We start from the raw sequence: 19,630 nt of genomic DNA, 5'->3' as shown, positions 1-19,630 counted from the left end.
GTGGGGGGGTGGAACACAAGCCAACTCCATAATTTCCTACATACATGTATATGGTGAAGAAAAACAAGCACATGTGTACTACAGGAGGACCTTGTTGGTATAACATTATATATTTTTTTTAAAGTAATATTCTGAAATCTAAAACTGGAGAGATTTTTTTTTTGGGGGGACCCTCTGACAATTAATTTCTTATGATATTATAAATAATAATAATTAATCCGTGCAATAATTTCCTAAAGGGTAAAAAATTGAAATTGATAACATTTTACTTTTACCCATTATACAAGTGAGGGGTAGAGTAGAAGATTAGTTTAATATAGTTCCATTTTTGGTAAAATCAAAAGGGCTATCTAAGTAACATAACCTTTTCGAACCAAGAAACTTAACTGCGACTAGCTGATGCTGAGAGGTGATAAATCATTACAGATCATTTTATTGAAGTAACATACGCTAATGACACCCATAATTACAAAATTAAATGCAGTTAGCTGGTATTGTTTGTTTTGTAATTGTATGAGCATAAAAAACTATCCTTGTTTTGGTATCCATAGGCCGTAGATAAAAAGGGAAGGGAAGAAGAAACTAGAACCAAACAAAACAAAAGTCCATTATGGATTCTAGTCCATCCACACCTTTGCTTTCTCGAACTCTCAGCTCACCTTGTCGGAATTGTGTCTTGTTCCGGCTACCACAACTCTTTCTCCGGTTACTCCCTTAGATTCACGCTTCCTAGTTCCCTCTTCCCCATCCACAAACTACAAGGTTTTATTCTTCTCCCTTTGTTCTTCTCTGAGTCCCTTTGAAAACAGGCAAATGGAACTTTCCAAATTGGATCAGCGGCTTAACAAGTTGTTTCCTTTTTCTCTTGATGTTTCATTCTTCACTTTTATGAATTTAGGGGGACAAAGTCCTCAATATGTTTTAACTTCTTTCATTGATAATTAAATTGATCCTGGTTATGTTTTAAAATGGTTTTGAACATGTTCCGGGGTATAAGGAGTGTGACTTGTGAGACACTATGCGTCTTCAAAATTTTGTTTTTCTCAGGTCCCATATGCAGAATCTACTTTTTTTTTCTTCAGATGTTCAACAGAGCAATATATTTTTCTACATGACAACGAATCCCACGAGTGAGCAAGGCAGAAAGAAATATTTTTTTTTTCGGGTCCCAATTTAGTTACCCATACACAATTCGAGTTTGATCTATGCTTTTGATCTATATCATTTAATAAACCAATGAAAAACTCCAAAGTTAATTCTCTTTTCATTTTAATTCCATAACCTTTATTCCTTGAAGAAGAATATGATTATATATATTATATGGGCCACCCTTTTGATTTTTTGGGAGCCAATGTGTGGACATATTGAGACCAATTTATCAAGAAGGCTTACACTATTTCCTTTCTCTTAACCGAATTAAACATCACCTTATTGCAAATGCTAGGCTCATGTTTTTCATTAACCTTTCTATATTCAAATTTACTTTGATCTATCATGTGTGTGTGTGTTGTAATTTTTAAATTTCACCCCTTAACACGTAGTGAATTCCAGATGCAACGCTGGAATTCAGCGTAAGAATGGATATTCTCTGGTTTCAGATCAGAATTTAGTTTAAAACTTCTCATAAATATTAAATTCTAAGATTCTAATCTTTATGAGTCAGAAATTGTCCTTATGTTCAGTCACGGCACCCCCAACTTGTTTCACGCTTCATTTTTATTTCATAAGAAAGCATGTAGGAAAAGGCAAGATACAAATAAAAAAAATTAAGACGGTTGATTCCTATGGGCTGTTGTAGAATTCCTTACCTGCTCCTCATTCTTTTAGTGCCGTACCCGTATGTGTGTGTATGTATATTATTATGTACGTAAGTAATCGTTATATATTTTCAATATGCAGATTATAAATTATATATATATAAACGGGAAAAGCATAAAAAGTGTTTCGTGTGGGAAATCATATTGTTGAGTTGATGGGGCATTTATCCTCTATGTTCAATGGGTTGCTGGCAAAGTCTTTTTCAAAAAAGAAAGTAAGAAAATCTGGGAGATGTGAAGGGAGGGAAGCTGCTGAAGCAATGGCAAAGGAAGCCAAGAAAAATGACATGATGTTGTGTAGTACGGGCACTGTTAATGTTGATGGTTCAAATAACTTTGCCTCCGTTTTCTCCAAAAGAGGTCAGAAAGGAGTGAACCAAGATTGCTGCATAGTATGGGAGGTAAGAACAAGTATTCAAAGATATATTTTTTAAAATTTTTATGATACCTTACCTTGGTTTAAATTCAAGCTCACATATTCGTGAGTGGTTAACCATCTACATCATTGTGATCCTTGTATGAAAGTGGATTTGTTGGTGTTGGTTATAGGAATTTGGGTGCCAAGAGGACATGATTTTCTGTGGGATCTTTGATGGGCACGGGCCATGGGGTCACTTTGTGGCCAAAAGAGTAAGAGAGTCAATGCCACCATCTTTGCTATGTAACTGGCAAGAGACACTTGCCCAAACTTCACTTGATGCTGATATTGATACCGAGGAAGAGAAAAGGCGACAATATCAATTTAACATATGGAAGCATTCTTACTTGAAGACTTGTGCTTCCGTTGATCAAGAGCTAGAACAGTATCGCAAGATAGACTCGTTTTACAGCGGAACAACTGCCCTTTCAATTGTTAGACAGGTAAAAAAGAAAATAAAAAGTCATAGTATATCTCCACCTTAATGTACAAATTCTTGTGGTTTCATAATATTCCTCATTTTCCCCTCATTGGTCAATATAAATGCTCCCCGATATAAATATGATATACAAGTAATAGTGTATTAAGAAAAATGTGTTAGATTTTGTGTTATTTTATTAGTGTTATCACCTATATATGTATACATATATTTGCAATTTTACTTGGTACACTTGTTAGCTTATAATAGACCAGCCGATGTTAGTGCAGTTGGTTTGAAAACTAATCCACATAATTGTTCCGTAACGATCAGGGTGAACTCATTGTCATAGCAAATGTTGGTGACTCTCGTGCTGTATTAGCTACAACATCAGAAGATGGAAGTTTGGTCCCAGTTCAGCTAACAGTGGATTTCAAGCCCAATTTACCTCGTTAGTTTTGCTCAGTACTGTGTTTTTGTCATTCTGTTCATCTCTAATAATAATATATTAATATCTTACCTTATGACTTTGGTAAAACAATAAATATTTGTAGAGGAGGCAGAGAGAATAACTCAGTGCCAGGGGCGCGTTTTCTGCTTGGAGGACGAGCCAGGGGTGCACAGGGTGTGGTTACCTGATGAAGAATCTCCAGGACTAGCCATGTCAAGGGCTTTTGGTGATTACTGCATTAAAGAGTATGGTCTTATTTCCGTGCCTGAGGTGACACAAAGGAACATAAGCATTAGGGACCAGTTTGTTGTGGTAGCCACTGATGGGGTATGGAGTCTTGTCCTTCAAACATAAATTGAAATTACATTTTTTTTTTAACATGTATAAAATTGTATATAATAAGAAATTAGTAAAAATTATAACATTTAACAGTATTAATATATTGAATTATTTAATTTTCAATAAAAACTTACTATGCCTGACTTTTTATTGCGTACAATGTTCCATAAGGTAAAAAAAATTATTAATATGAATATTAGTTATATGATTGAAAGTGGTAGAGACAACAAATTATATTTGGTTTTGTGATGCAGGTTTGGGATGTGATCTCTAATCAAGAAGCAGTAGATATTGTGTCTTCAACTACTGATAAAGCAAAATCAGCTAAGTGTCTGGTGGAATGTGCGGTGCATGCATGGAAACGCAAGAGAAGGGGCATTGCCATGGATGACATTTCAGCTATTTGCCTCTTCTTACACTCTCCCCTTTCACCAGCGCAAGTTAGCCACGTTGCAACCTTCAAATAGATTATCATGTAAAACGAGCTAGTAAAATTTCTCAGTTCATGTAGCCTTGGTCCAATTAAGTTATTCAAAAGTGCATGTCTATTTCGTCCTTAGTTAACGTAATACGCTTACTTGTTTATTTGTTACCCTTCGTACTTCCTTGTCCAAAGAGAAGTACCCAAATCTAATGATTTGGTAATTCCCAAGTTAAAATCAACAAAATGGTGGTCAATTTTGGATACAAGATCTCTGAGTGGTCAAGCAATTAAAAATGAACAAACAGAATCTAACCCTTGTATTTATCAATTTCATTCACTTTTTGTGGTCTTGTCAAATTCAATCTCATTAACTTGTATCTACCAAGCACCTTAAATATATCAATAACGGATCTACTTTACTGTGAACCTGAAATACTCACATTTCAAAACCAGCACAAGTTCTTGTCGGCCGAAATTTTTGAAATGCAAAATTTTTACATTCCTTAGGAAAATATAAATGTTTAGCTTTAAAATTTTGTCTCTGTTTTTAATTTCATAAGTGAGGTGATATGTAATTAATTATACGTAATACGACAAGTTTTTGATAATTTAACAAGACAAATTTATTATTTGCAAAACATTAACTTTTTATTTAACTAATTTTGTTAGAATCATTCGTATTAACATTCCATGCTTGTACACTTATGTGCAAAATTTATAATACATTAACGTAAATTATTAAATGCAAAACAATTTTTTCTTTAGAAAAATATGTTGTATCTAAAATATATATGAAAAATATTTAGTAGTTACTAATTTAAGCAATTTAAAGCATTTAAGTAGTATTCAAAATAATTTATACAGACTTTATTTAAACCTTTTGTTATGATTTTGTTCAGTCCTTTTATTTTATTTTAATAATTTCTATTCTTATATTTTTTTATTTTAATAAAAAATATAAAAATATAAAAATATTATAACATAAATTTTCATAAAACAAATATATTTATTACATTATCTGTAAATTTGAAAGGACATTATATACTTTTATTAAATTAATTAGTGTGAGTTTTTTACTATTTTATAAATTAAAATATTTATATATTTTAAATAAATTATTTAATTTATTATTTATTAATATAAAATTAATAATTATTATTTTGTAAAAATTATTTTATTTGTTGGGTTGTCTTGGAGCTTTGGACACGTGGCAACTTGATAGGTAGCTTGCCTAGATATTTTGAAAATGGTAATTAGAAATATTTGGCATGATTGATGGAATGGGAAGGGGAAAGAGACAGGCAAAGGTTGATGTGTGCTTGATTGTTTGAGTACAACAAATGATGTTATTTTGCTACTTGGTGTTTGTTCAGCTATGGCCCATAACTCAGAAGATTAAGATGAGACTGGCCTCTTTTCATTACTTTGGTTATATGTTGGAATTAATCCAACCTCCAATAGACCACATACCTTCTATTCTCATTCATTTCATTACTTTGGGAACTTATTTTGGTTTATTTTTAGTGAATAAAGTTAGTCAAGTCTAAATTAAATTAAATAAAAATAAATATCAGCAATAAAATTAGATACAATAATATTAAACAAGGTAAATTTGTCATGTTCTAATGAATTTTAAAATTTTACCAATTGACTATTTTAAAGCATCTTTTTATTAATTTTTATTGTAAAAGAACTAGGAATAGTACAGTAATTATTATATTATTATAAAATTAATTTTTTTATTAATTAACTATTGCAGTAGCTCTAATATTTTTATATTTCATCACAAAAAATTGATAAAATTAACTAGTTTTAAAGTATGTTAATTCTTTAAAGTGTAGTTAAAGAATAAAAACTAATCATTTGCCTAAACATATAATTAATATACATTTTTAATAATTTTAAAGTAAACTTTAGCATATATTTTTATTTTCAATTAATATTTTAAGTAAATTTATTACTAAAAATATATTATATAACATATCAAATAAAATAAAAACATATCAGTTAACATTAATTTTATTTTACTTTAAATATTAGAAAAATATGTTGGTAATATATTTATTTTAATATATTTTTTATTATTTATTAAAAATATAAAAATTATATGAATTTTATTTTTATTTTTTATTTAAAAATATTTTATTTTATATTTTATATTTTAATAAATAATTAAAAATATGTTAAAAAGAGAATGCATATTTTTTTTCAACAGATATCATGCGCACCACCACCCAAAATGACCATTACGTCAAGAAAAATTAAGACGCGCTGCTTGAAGGAGGGTGAACGCGTGACAATGTTGTGAGAGCGGCATGCAGGCCAAGTGGCACAAAACAAGAGTAGCACGCTACTGGGGCCCACTTCTGATGTGGACACATTCGATGATAATTTCAAAAACTTTATTCTCAATAAGTGCTTACCCATTATCTCGTCACTGTTTTTCTTTTTCAAATCATTATCTCGTGTGTGTCTCGATTCAATACCCTTGACGTATATTTTAAGGAACGGTTTTTTAAAAAAGTTTTTAAAAACACGTTTCATAAAAAGATATACTATACATTAATTAATTTATATATTATACATATTTTTATTAAAATATATCAAACATTTAATATATTTATGATATTAAATTTTTTATTTTTATAATAAATAAATAACTATTTTACTAAAATTAATAAAATTTATTATATAACATAAATTTATAGTATATTTTAAAAATATTCATAATCATAAATAATTAAATTACTAAATTATATGTTAAATAAATATATTTATTTATGTAATTAATAAATAAGTACATCATAGATTTAAATGTTCCAATAAACAAAAGTATAAAAATAAAAATAATATATTTAAATTTGATTTTATTTTTTATAATTATAAAAATATTACTTGTTTTAAATAAACACAGTTGAATAAAGTAAAATTTTTAAGAACAAATTTTTTTTCTTAATATGTATTTTGAATATGTATTAAAAAGTAAATTAACGAAATGACATTACTTCTTGTTACTTTTTAATATATATTTCATCCCTTTTTTTATAATAACCTTTTAGATATTTGTATTAATTATTAATAGAAGATCCTTTGTAATAGTTTAGGAACATTTATTATTATGTTTTATATATTTTTCAAATATTAAACTAAAAACAATACTATTTTGTAAACTTTAAAATAACATTTTTTAAAAATGGTTGACAAACAATATCTATTATTTATAAAATATAATGTATAGCAAAGATTGATCTAATGATTTTTTAATTAACAATTAATTTGTAGTTTCTAAAAAAAAAAAAAAAAACTATGTCTGTTTCTGTTCTTTTCTACTGTGGAAAGGCCACTGGATTGTTAGGGAACTGACAATGCAGGGAAAGTGTCTATTCTCTGACATTATTAAATGGGAAATTATCAGGTACTGCAGAAACTATAAAGAGACGTGTGTGACCAGCTGCACAAAACGTTTGACTATAAATTCCAACCAATCATTCGGCTCTAAGTGAAAACAACAACAGAGTCATGGTCCCGCACATTACACCTTTTCAACAATTTGTGCTTCAAATTTGTTAAAAAATATATATTTATGTTAATATAAAAATACAGCATAATCTAAATCTTATATTATTGCTGTTAATTATTTTATTATGAACTTATATTTACGTTAAAAACAAAGCACAATCTAAATAAAAAAAATTAAGGAGGATAATATAATATAAAACTTTGATATCAAAAACAATTTTTAAAAATAGATTTAAAATAAAACTAAACCAAAAATCAAATTAAATAAACAATAATTAAATGAAAATTAAAAAACAAAAATAATTTTTTTTCTCTTGTGAGAAAAAAAATTTTGTTAAGATTTTAACATATCTTAATTAACTATCAATGGATTTTTGTTTTGGGGAAAAGGGCTAGGGTTAAATGGCTTAGCTTCTTAAGAAAGTTGCCGAGCTAAAATGTTCTTAAGAAAATGAAAATCTCTGAATAGATAAATAAATTATATAATAAATAAATAAACAACATATATAATAATAAATAGTAACGCCACTCAATTTTAAAATTCTGCAAAAAGTATTAAGTATAATGCTGAGCTAATAATAATTGACCCAGTCAAAGGTGACGAATTGCTTCAACTTACTTGTCCAAGATTTAAATTATTTCAATGTTTATAATTGCTAAGTTAATTATAAGTATCCTTTATGAGTGTTTGTTGGGTAAAGGACTTTAATTGATTACGGGACAATGTAACTATTCATATTTACACTCATAAAAAAAATATATTAATATTAGACTTCACTGACAGCTATAAAAATATGATAAATACTAACTCATATCCTAAATTTTAAATGTATCTATTAAAATTTTTGAAATAACAAATATTTAAAAAGAATATTCAAGTTTCAAATATATCAAATATTTTATTTTTATTAAATACTTATCACTGTTAATTCTCCAACAAATACACATACTTAAAAGCATTTATTTTTAAATGCTAAAAACTTAATTAGTAATTATTTAACATATTCTATTGAGTACTTAAAATATTTTTTTATTCTTATTAGATGCTAAAAATATTTGTTTTAGAATTTATAACATGTAAATGTTTAATTTTTTTATTTTTATTTATTTAATTAACTTCTGAAAGCCACTCGCTAACCAACCTAAAAATTTAAAATAATATCAACTCATTTTATTAATCATCAAATAGAATAAATTTAGAGAATAAAAAGGGAACTTTTTTAAATTTGAAATATTATTTAAGACAACAAATCCAAAATTAAATATTTGATTTGAAACAAAAAATACAAATATTTTTAAAATACTTAATAGTTAGAAAATTTAAAAAGGTATACAAACATTAATATGACAAAGACACTTATCAAGAAAAAAAGGCAAATATAGTAAAAAGCTTTTTAATCTTTACAACTATTGATATTTTGCAATAGCAAATGGAGCTCCATTTTCAAAAGTAGTATACAACTTGACATGACGACACAATAATCGACTATGACCAAAGTTTAATCTGTTAATCTGAAACAGGAAAAGACAAGGATAACGAAACATTACCTCCTCGTTAACATTTTTAGTAAACAAAAAATTTGTCAGTTGTTCCCCTTCATCCAGACTCAATAGTTACACAAAAGCTATAATATTATTCATTATGTTTTTAAGATGTGAAATATATTTATTCATTATCAATTTTCTATACAGTATAATAAATATAATTATATTATATTAAATTAAATTAATATATATATATAACATTTCTCAAAATGGGTTTGAGTCGTGATGTGACTCATAATTGGTTACTTAATACGTATACCTGAAAGGGATAGGTCACAACCGAGTCCAAGACAAGAATGAAGAAATATAGCAGAAAAAAAGAAAAGAAAAGAAAAAAGAAACAAAACGACAATGTGGATGTGGTAACCCAAATGGATCTGTAAGCGCGTGGATTCACATCCTCAAAAAGAAGAAGCCCGAGATTCTCGCGATAAAATTCGATATAATGAGGAGATGGGAAATAAAGGAGTTAGTAAATTGAATTATTATGGTTTGAAAGGGAAAGCGACATTGGGGAAAAGATGGGTTCGAGTGGACGTGTGTTGCGAATATTCACTAGATTTGAATTACTAGTTTCGAATCCGCTATGCTCTCCTGAATTGCCTTATCACTCACGAAATGATAGCGTACCATGATAGGTCATCGTACTTATCACATAACTCGATGTACTTATGTCTGATAGGTCAGTAGAAAAAGAAAGACTCCTCTGTACAACTCATCGAAGATAGCGAGACCGAGTCTCTCCATTCTCTCTCTCTCCTCTTCTTATCCGCAGCCTTTCAAACCCTAGAAATTCTTGAACTCGGAGCTTATGTAATCCTCAAGAGCCTCTAAATTTTTTAGGATTTTGAGGTTGCGGACTCTCTGTAAGTTCAGATTTGTTGTTGAGGTCCTTGATTTGTCTCTGTTTTGGGGAATTTCAATTCTGTGATGTTTTCTTTCGGCCTGAGGTTTTCTTTTTTATTTTTCTCTTTTTGTTTTTGAATTGTGTTTTTGAAGATCGGCCTGCAAAGATCGGGATTATTGGCGCTTTTCGGATTTGAGGAGCTACTATGACTTCTTTGAGCAGAGAATTGGTGTTTCTCATACTCCAATTTCTGGAGGAGGAGAAGTTCAAAGAGTCGGTGCATAAGTAAGAAAGCCACCTTGGCCCTTTCTTTCATTATTGATGTTGTTGTTGTATTTCTTCTCTTCTCTGTGCGAGTTTTGTTTGTGGATTAAAATAAAAAATAATGGGTAGGAAGCAGAAACTGTTGCTACAAAAACGGAGGGAAAATTTTGTTGTCAATTATTAATGGGTTGACTGCTTGTTCAAATGAAAGGGTCATTAGAAATTAGGTATCTGTTTATCCCAGTCTTTCCTAATTGTAAAGGGACACTCATTCACTCTTATTTTCCTCTCGTGTCACTCTTTATTTAGGGGAGTGAAAGAGTCGGCATATGGGAATGGGTGGTTTCAATCCTGTTTGTGTAGGCCATTTTCAGCTTGAGCTATGTTCTGGATAGTGTGAACTGTATTAGAAATGGGCTGAAAAATAAACGAGGGGAGGAACATTTTCAAAGTTGTCTTGGAGCAGTTATCCTTGTAATTCAGGAAGCTCATATTTTGAATGTGGATCAATGAATTACAGAGACACGTGGAAGTGAATTATCTAATTGGCGCGTGCTTTATAAAACTTTTGTCATCCTTTGAAAACTGAATTAAGTGTTAAGAATCAATCATCCTGTCAGTTGACAGGGTTAGTTTTAAATTATTGTCCACAACTGCAATTATGACTGCAATAACAAGGTGTTGGAGGCCTTCAAAATTGCGTCGCCACTGCAATTGCAGCTGTATCGACCACAATTGTCCACAATTAAGGAAGCTCATAATTTGGATGTGGATAAAGGAATTACAGAAGCACGGGGCAGTGAATTATCTGATTGACGCGCGTGTTATAAAACTTTTGTTGTCTTTTGAATATTGAATTATGTGTTAAAAATCAATTATCCTGCAGTTGGCATGGCAGGGTTAGTAAGTTTTACATTTAATGTGGATAAATGAATCACAGAGACACAGGGCAGTTAATTATCTGATCGACGCGTGTATTATAGAACTTTTGTTGTCTTTTGAATAATGAATTATGTGTTAAGAATCAATCATCTTGCAGGCAGGGTTAGCAAGTTTTAAATTTGAATGTGGATAAGTGAATCACAGAGACACATGGCAGTGAATTATATGATTGACGCGTGTGGTAGAAAACTTTTGTTGGCTTTAGAATTTTGAATTATGTGTTCAAAATCAATCATCCTGCAGTTGGCAGGGTTAGTAAGTTTTAAATTTGGATGTGGATAAATGAAATACAGAGACACATGGCAGTGAATTATATGATTGACGCGCGTGGTATAAAACTTTTGTTGGCTTTTGAATATTGAATTGTGTTAAGAATCAATAATCCTGCAGTTGGCATGGCATGGTTAGTAAGTTTTAAATTGTTGGCCACAATTGCAATTATGACTGCAATATGAAGATGTTGGGGAGGTCTTCAAAACCGCATCATGACTGCAATTGCTGCTGCATTGACCGCATTTGTCCACAATTGTGTACAGTATTAAGGTTTTGATGGTCTCATCACAATTGCAACTGCAACTGCAATTACCCTAAAAGTGGTATTGCAGTTGCTCTGTTGGCTGTTGCTCTAGTTGTTTTTTGGAAGTGTGGAAAACAATGAATTACTTGAATATGAAAGCTAGCCTTGTAAAAATTTAATAATTTAACAATAGTATGCCAAATCTTTTGTCCAGAAAGGCTGAGATGCATAATCTTGTCACTTAGAAATTGGAATTTATATGATAACAAAATTAATTGAATACTCTTTCCCTTCCATTGCTGAACATTTCCTGTTTTCTACATTGTTATTACTGCTTATTTCTTCTTTTAAATTCTTGTTTGTGGTGCAGGCTTGAGAAAGAATCTGGGTTTTTCTTCAATATGAAGTACTTTGAAGAAAAAGTACAGGCTGGTGAATGGGAAGAAGTTGAGAAATACTTAACAGGGTTTACGAAAGTTGATGATAATAGATACTCCATGAAAATATTCTTCGAAATCAGGAAGCAGAAATATCTAGAAGCACTTGATAGGTATCTATTAATTTGAATGCCTTTGGGATTTTTCTAGTTGTGTTTGTCATTACTATGGTACTTCACATGTTGTTTTGTCTTTGGTTCTGTTATTTTAGGCAAGACAAGGCAAAGGCTGTTGAGATATTAGTGGGTGATTTAAAAGTATTCTCCACCTTCAATGAGGAACTATACAAAGAAATCACGCAGCTGCTAACTCTTAATAATTTCAGGTAATGTTTTGAACTTGTTGTCAAATGTAACATAGCATTGTTTTTAGTGCTGCACTCTGTTATGTTTATGATAAAAATTGAAGTCGATTTGATCTTTGTTGAACATCAATATCCTTGAATCTTCATTGAAACTCATGAAACAATAACACGAAGGAGATCACGAAGACTGAGTGTACCAAATCGTATCATGTTGAGTTTTATGATTAATAGACCAACCTGATTAATTAACTTGTAAGATTGTTTGGCTTTTGCTTTCGATTTCAAATGCCAGGGAGAATGAGCAGCTGTCTAAGTATGGTGACACCAAAACTGCTCGAGGAATTATGTTGATAGAGCTAAAAAAGCTCATTGAGGCAAATCCTCTTTTCCGGGATAAACTTATCTTCCCTACTCTTAGGTCATCAAGATTGCGGACTTTAATCAATCAAAGGTATATATGCCATAGTTGATGATAAATTTGCAAATTATTCCATTTCTTGTACCTCCCAAAAAAAAATCGAAGTTAAAGATTTCACCTGATTCTTATTCTCTCTTTCCTCACAATACTTTGCAAGTAAAAAAAAAAAATGCAAGTTAGTTCACTTTTTTGTAGTTAATTGGATTCTTTTCTGCATGGAAAATGAAAAAAAGAGTGGCTTTTGCCTTTTTGAACGTACAAATATTCCATTTCTTAAGCCTTTTGCACATGGTTTTAACTCCTTATATATTATTTATTGTTGATTAGATTATTTGATTGATGATACTAATTTGAAAGTTTACTCTAATTCGTTTTAGTTCTTATATATTTGATTTTTAACTTGTTATGCCTGGCCTTTTTTTTATGATCCATTTGTGTCTCTTGTCAATGCAGTTTAAACTGGCAACATCAGCTTTGCAAAAATCCAAGGGCAAACCCAGATATAAAGACTTTATTCACTGACCACACATGTGCGCCTCCTAATGGTCCTCTAGCACCTACACCTGTTAATCTTCCAGTTGCTGCTGTTGCAAAGCCTGCTGCTTATACTTCAATTGGAGCTCATGGTGTATGATCCCTTGGATATCATTAAATGGGTTCCGTATATTTTTAATTGATTACATATCTAATATATCTTGTTCATTAATGAATGTTTTGTTTCTGCTTGTTTTGTATAGCCCTTTCCTCCTGCTGCAGCAACTGCTAATGCTAATGCTTTAGCTGGTTGGATGGCCAATGCCGCAGCTTCATCATCTGTCCAAGCAGCTGTTGTCACAGCATCAACCATACCTGTCCCACAGAATCAAGGTAAAAAATTCCATTACCTCATTTTCTTTCTCTTTGTTTTTTCCTGTTGAAGAAACCTTTTTTTGGAAATAACTTCAGTCATTTAACTTCATTTGAAAGAAATTGTTGTAACTGGTGTCCTGGCAGGTGAAATTGCATTAACTTTGCTAAGTGAGCAGTAGAGCATGTTCTTGAGTTTTGCTTAGAATTTTACATCTTTAGAATTTCACATTGCAAGAAAATGTCATGACTTATATGCTCCTGCCTTTTTTAAACAGTGTCTATCTTGAAGCGTCCAAGAACACCTCCAACAACTCCTGGCATGGTTGATTATCAGAATGCTGATCATGAGCAGTTAATGAGAAGACTTCGGCCTGCTCCTTCTGTTGAGGAGGTAATTTTGATAAATTTCTGTTTAATCTATATGTTATTTGGGTATTCTCGATGCCAATTATTTTTCTGCTCCTAATCTGTCTAGGGTTCCTGACTTTGTAATGGTTGGTGACACTTGTCACAATGGTTCATTTCTATTGTTTTAGGTTTCATATCCTGCTGCTCGACCAGCCTCTTTGTCACTGGAGGATCTACCAAGATCAGTGGCTATGACTTTGCATCAAGGATCCTCTGTGACAAGCATGGACTTTCATCCTTCTCACCAAACCTTGCTTCTTGGTAATTTCCATCATTGTTGTGTTATGTGTAATATTTCATTTCACTATAAATGTCCTGACAAAAACATAACTATATGTTTCACATTGTGCAGTTGGTTCTAATAATGGTGACATTACCCTTTGGGAACTTGGGGTGCGAGACAGGTTGGTCTCGAAGCCATTCAAGATATGGGATGTCTCTGCATGCTCATTGCCATTTCAGGTTTTAATTTTGCTTTTCAATGAGTTTTTTATGCTGTAAAATACTTCCTTTTCTTCGGTAGCCCCCTTTGTTGTGGTTTAACCAGACAATAAGTGTATTATTATGGTAGCTATTGGTGCATGAGAATTCACAACCTTTGGAATTTATAGTTGAGAATTTTTACAGGCAGCTATAGTCAAAGATGCACCTATTTCCGTCAGTCGTGTCACCTGGAGCCTTGATGGAAATTTTGTGGGTACGTGATGTTTTTTAAACCATTTTGAAGCAGTTAGATAAATATCTAACTGATTGCTTTATTGTAGGTGTTGCATTTACTAAACATTTGATTCACTTGTATGCCTGCACTGGATCAAATGAGCTGGCCCAGCGAATAGAGGTAAGATTATTCTCATTAAAATTAACTATAGTTATGATTGAAGTTTGATTTACATTTCCTTGCTGGTGCAGATTGATGCCCATATTGGTGGCGTTAATGACTTGGCATTTGCTCATCCAAATAAACAACTTTGTATTGTGACTTGTGGGGATGATAAATTGATAAAGGTGCACAAATCTACACATTGCAATTTTGAATTAGTTCATAAATGGTATTTATTTTGTCTGAAGAAGAAACTCTTAATAGGTGTGGGACTTAACTGGACGAAGACTATTCAACTTTGAGGGGCATGAGGCACCTGTATATTCTATCTGTCCTCATCACAAGGAGAACATTCAGGTATAAACTATGTGCACAGTGATTTGATCTTTAATTTTATCTGTGTACACACTGTCAATGATTGTATTATTCTAGTAAACACTGCTTTTAGTGTTTAACTGTTGTCATTATAACTTTGCAGTTTGTATTTTCAACTGCCATTGATGGCAAAATAAAAGCCTGGTTATACGATAATATGGGTTCTAGGGTTGACTATGATGCCCCAGGTCATTGGTGTACTACAATGCTTTACAGTGCTGATGGAACTAGGTAAGGTGGATCTGGATTGGGATAAGTATTTATGTTTCGTATTCAATGGATAATTAAGATATATTATATGAAGATGCAATAACATGCCTTTCTATTTATCTTCCCTTATTTCTATAGATTGTTTTCTTGTGGGACAAGTAAAGATGGAGAGTCATTTCTTGTTGAATGGAATGAAAGTGAAGGAGCCATTAAGAGAACATACAATGGGTTCAGGAAGAAATCTGCTGGTGTTGTGCAGTTTGACACAACGCAAAATCGTTTTTTGGCTGCTGGTGAAGATGGCCAAATCAAGTTTTGGGACATGGACAATATTAATCTTCTAACCAGCACTGATGCAGAGGGTGGACTGCAGGTGGAGTTAACTGTTTTTAATCTTCTGGAATATTGCTTACACTTTTTATGAAGACATCCCTTATATGATTGTATGAATCTATTCAGGCCCTTCCACACTTGAGATTCAACAAGGAGGGAAATCTTCTTGCTGTTACTACTGCAGACAACGGATTCAAAATTCTTGCTAATGCTATTGGCCTTAGATCGTTAAGAACAATTGAAAATCCTGGATTTGAAGCATTGAGGTCACCCATTGAATCTGCTGCAATCAAGGTTGTGATATAGTTCTTTACTTTTTCTTGGTTCTTGATATTTAGATCAAAATGCATAATTTTACAGTCCATTTTGTTTATGTTATCCAGGCATCTGGCCCTTCTGCTGTTAATGTCAGTCCTGTCAACTGTAAAGTAGAAAGGAGTTCACCTGTCAGGCCGTCTCCCATTCTTGTATGAATCTGTCTCCGTGAACTCAGTATAATCGCTTGTTATGTACTGCATCTTAATTTTATTTTATTTTACAACTCATTGATTGATTTTGCCATTTTCAACAAAGAATGGAGTTGATCCCACTGCTCGAAATGTGGAGAAACCTAGAACTGTGGAGGATGGAATAGATAGAACTAAACCATGGCAGCTGTCTGAAATTGTGGATGCTGTCCAATGTCGGTTAGTTACCATGCCTGACAGCACAGACTCTGCCAGCAAGGTTTGTTGATTGTACCAGAATGAGATGAAATTGCCAATTTGCCATATTCTATTGCAAATTTTGTGTTGTGTGAATTGCTTTAACTCCCAGTCATATATAGGTAGTCCGACTTTTATACACGAACTCTGGTGCTGGTCTTTTGGCACTTGGTTCAAATGGTGTACAGAAGCTTTGGAAGTGGGCTCGTAGTGAACAGAATCCCACAGGCAAGGTAATATTAATCCCTCTAATCCTTAACTTTTCTATCTTCCCCTTTCAATATAGAACAGAATTCTGAAGTTTATGATTGTAGGCAACTGCCAGTGTTGTCCCACAGCATTGGCAACCCAGCAGTGGTCTTCTTATGACTAATGATGTTGTGGGTGTCAACCTTGATGAAGCGGTTCCTTGCATTGCACTCTCAAAGAATGACTCATATGTTATGTCAGCCTGTGGTGGAAAGGTTTCGTTGTTTAACATGATGACATTCAAGGTACATTTCCAGAGATACAACCATCATATCCATCCAGTAGCTAAGTTTACTGTTTACTTATGGTTTATTTTCTTATAGGTAATGACTACATTCATGCCACCACCTCCTGCTTCTACCTTTCTGGCTTTCCATCCTCAAGATAACAACATCATAGCCATTGGGATGGAGGATTCAACCATTCACATTTATAATGTTAGAGTGGATGAGGTGATTCCTATTGTTTAAATGCTTATTTTCATCATTTTAAGATTTTTACTATTATTTTAAAGTATCTCATGTATGTTTTCTCTTGGGGGTTATCTTCCAGGTGAAATCAAAATTAAAGGGTCATCAAAAGCGAATTACTGGTTTGGCCTTTTCAACCAATCTTAACATTCTGGTTTCGTCTGGTGCTGATGCTCAAGTATGCCTTCAACTTTTCTCTTTTCTGTTTTAGATTCTGGGTGACTTGGAAAACCTCTTTTGCATGATACTTTGTTTTAGAAATCTCTTTGTTAATTTCTGTCATTGGTAATTATTGCATAGATCTTCCCAGTGTAAAGGATAACAGAATAGCCTTGCTTTTATTTTCTGGATTACTATGAAATAAAATTACAATTTACTTCATTGAAATTATTTCACACGAAGGTGCCAATACTTAATCTGTTGCTCGATATCATTTTCTTTTTAGTTTCCTGAGCCATTCCATAACAATTTTCTTCATTGAAATATTTTCCGTACAGCTTTGTGTATGGAGCATTGATACATGGGAGAAAAGAAAATCAATTCCTATACAACTACCCGCAGGAAAGGCTCCCGTTGGTGACACTCGAGTGCAGTTCCATTCAGACCAAATCCGGTTACTGGTAGCCCATGAATCTCAGTTGGCAATATATGACGCCTCTAAGATGGATCGCATTCGGCAGGTAAGATTCTTCTATCCGGTATTGATGTGGCTGCTGATTGTTGACAAAATTAAAATTAAGGTATCCTTAATAAATTGATTTGCTGCAGTGGGTTCCACAAGATGTTCTACCTGCTCCCATATCATATGCATCCTATTCCTGCAACAGTCAGTTAATCTATGCTACATTTTGCGATGGCAATACTGGGGTTTTTGATGCTGATAGCTTGAGACTAAGATGTCGTATTGCACTATCTACATTCTTTTCACCGGCGGCTTTAAGTGGGTAAGTTTCAGCATAACTGATTGGACCCAATTTTTACTCTTTATTATTAAACATCAAGCATTTATTCAAGGGATGTATTGTGAAATCTTATTTTCATTTGGTGATATGATGATTCGCAAAATTCTTGATTTGGACCTTGACTCTTGATCCTGTTTGTAATACTATGTTTCAGGAACCAAGCTGTGTATCCTGTTGTTGTTGCGGCCCATCCACTAGAGCCCAACCAATTTGCCGTTGGATTGACAGATGGGTCCGTGAATGTGATAGAGCCCAGTGAATCGGAGGGAAAGTGGGGATCCAGTCCACCTATAGATAATGGAATATTGAACGGTAGGTCAGCATCATCATCCACAAGCAACCACACACTGGATCAGGCACAACGATAAGAACATTCATTGTATCATACTAGCATATTCTTTCCATCTGTAATTTTATAAGTCTAGATTTTTAGATTTTGATTCCCCCCATTTGTCCCTCATCAAGGTCTTGTCAGGGTCAGCTTGGACAAAAAATGGTAAATGCTTAGCTGTTAGCTCGTCTTTTATACTAAAATTTGTTCTAGTCAACTCGACCCGATTACATTATTCATACTGTATTGTAGGGTACCTTTATCTTGCAAACAATGTGAATCTGTCCATTCTCCTCATTATATGAGATCTGTTTCTCGCCTAGTGATTGTATATTTCTTGCTTTCTAGGTTCAAATATCAGAGCGATTCCCATACTCTTCCCACATTGAATATTGCTTGATATTTAGCCTAATTACATGTGCCTTTAGATAAATAGTTTAATTAAATATTTATTAATTATTTTCGTGTTGCATGAGAACTTGTAAACTAATCTTTAAATTTTATTACAAAAATAAGTTAAAAAGAGCTTGTAAGAATCATTTGTTTATTTCATGAGTTTAATTATTGTCAATCCTGACATTCAGGACTCTGAAATTTAGAACAATAATTCAAATGCTTCGCACATTATTCAAATACTTAGCATTTCACCAAACCTAAGAGGAATAGCATTCTTGCTTGTTGCTTATGTTTTAGATTTTAGAGCCATTAAGATTAATGCCATTAGACTTCAATTATAAAACAATATTTTATTATAAATAAAATTTTAATTTTAGTTAAATCATTTGTTAAAAAAATAAACTGAAAATTATTTGGTAAATCAATTATTTATAGAACATTTTGATTATATTACACTGCTTAAAAAATAACAATAAGAGAAAATATGTTTAAAGTTTCAAACACTAATGTCGTAATATTTACATTTATTATTGTGAAAGAATTTCAAAATAATCGTATTATCATATTTTTTAAAATTTATTTATTTAATAAATATGTAAATGTATGTATTAAAGGTAATATTTCTATTTTTATATTGAGATTAATAAAAATTTATCTCAATATTAATATATTAGAAGTTATTAATTTTATACATTTATTTAAGTATTGAAATTATATTAATTTTTTTATTATTTAACTATTGATAATATTTTAATTTTTTCATTAAATTTTTAATTATTTAAAATTCCTTTATTATAGAAATTTTAATAATATGTATGATGCTAAATATATTAATATTAAATATTTATGATTTTTTTTAAGTT

General features: G+C 31.7%; 2 protein-coding genes across 11 annotated transcripts; both read left to right on the top strand.

Moving 5' to 3' along the window:
* The first annotated feature begins 513 nt into the window (after positions 1 to 513).
* On the top strand, positions 514 to 4,023 carry LOC113861215 (probable protein phosphatase 2C 34). 3 transcript variants are annotated; one of them, XM_027493887.1, is made up of 6 exons: positions 514 to 762; positions 1,900 to 2,218; positions 2,367 to 2,678; positions 2,987 to 3,104; positions 3,208 to 3,431; positions 3,698 to 4,023. In XM_027493887.1, the coding sequence occupies exons 2-6, from the start codon at positions 1,973 to 1,975 to the stop codon at positions 3,908 to 3,910; spliced, it is 1,113 nt and encodes a 370-aa protein (XP_027349688.1). In that variant the 5' UTR covers positions 514 to 762; positions 1,900 to 1,972; the 3' UTR covers positions 3,911 to 4,023. The 3 variants fall into 3 exon arrangements, with proteins under 3 accessions (XP_027349688.1, XP_027349689.1, XP_027349690.1); XM_027493888.1 differs by having other exon boundaries at positions 1,968 to 2,218; positions 3,698 to 3,995; XM_027493889.1 differs by having other exon boundaries at positions 514 to 848; positions 3,698 to 3,995.
* Positions 4,024 to 9,488: 5,465 nt separating this feature from the next.
* Positions 9,489 to 18,752, top strand: LOC113862713 (topless-related protein 3-like). 8 transcript variants are annotated; one of them, XR_003504479.1, is made up of 27 exons: positions 9,646 to 9,797; positions 9,931 to 10,063; positions 11,872 to 12,051; positions 12,150 to 12,263; positions 12,535 to 12,693; positions 13,114 to 13,288; positions 13,398 to 13,527; positions 13,785 to 13,900; positions 14,046 to 14,178; positions 14,270 to 14,379; positions 14,545 to 14,614; positions 14,682 to 14,755; positions 14,827 to 14,922; positions 15,002 to 15,094; positions 15,216 to 15,343; positions 15,461 to 15,695; positions 15,782 to 15,949; positions 16,039 to 16,122; positions 16,229 to 16,381; positions 16,482 to 16,592; positions 16,674 to 16,853; positions 16,932 to 17,060; positions 17,161 to 17,256; positions 17,379 to 17,480; positions 17,576 to 17,758; positions 17,847 to 18,022; positions 18,195 to 18,691. XR_003504479.1 is itself a non-coding variant. In XM_027495853.1 (27 exons), the coding sequence occupies exons 3-27, from the start codon at positions 11,201 to 11,203 to the stop codon at positions 18,406 to 18,408; spliced, it is 3,342 nt and encodes a 1,113-aa protein (XP_027351654.1). In that variant the 5' UTR covers positions 9,646 to 9,797; positions 9,931 to 10,063; positions 11,082 to 11,200; the 3' UTR covers positions 18,409 to 18,741. The 8 variants fall into 8 exon arrangements, 4 of the variants coding, with proteins under 4 accessions (XP_027351650.1, XP_027351654.1, XP_027351651.1 ...); XR_003504476.1 differs by lacking the exon at positions 17,379 to 17,480 and having other exon boundaries at positions 18,195 to 18,536; positions 18,624 to 18,689; XM_027495853.1 differs by lacking the exon at positions 17,379 to 17,480 and adding an exon at positions 11,082 to 11,235 and having other exon boundaries at positions 18,195 to 18,741.
* The last annotated feature ends 878 nt before the right edge of the window (positions 18,753 to 19,630 follow it).

The sequence above is a fragment of the Abrus precatorius genome, unplaced genomic scaffold (genome assembly GCF_003935025.1).
Source record: "Abrus precatorius isolate BTA unplaced genomic scaffold, Abrus_2018 Scaffold3, whole genome shotgun sequence".
NCBI lineage: Eukaryota > Viridiplantae > Streptophyta > Magnoliopsida > Fabales > Fabaceae > Abrus > Abrus precatorius.
The sequence above is the reverse complement of the archived record's forward strand: the minus strand, read 5'-3'. Positions and strand labels throughout refer to the sequence as shown.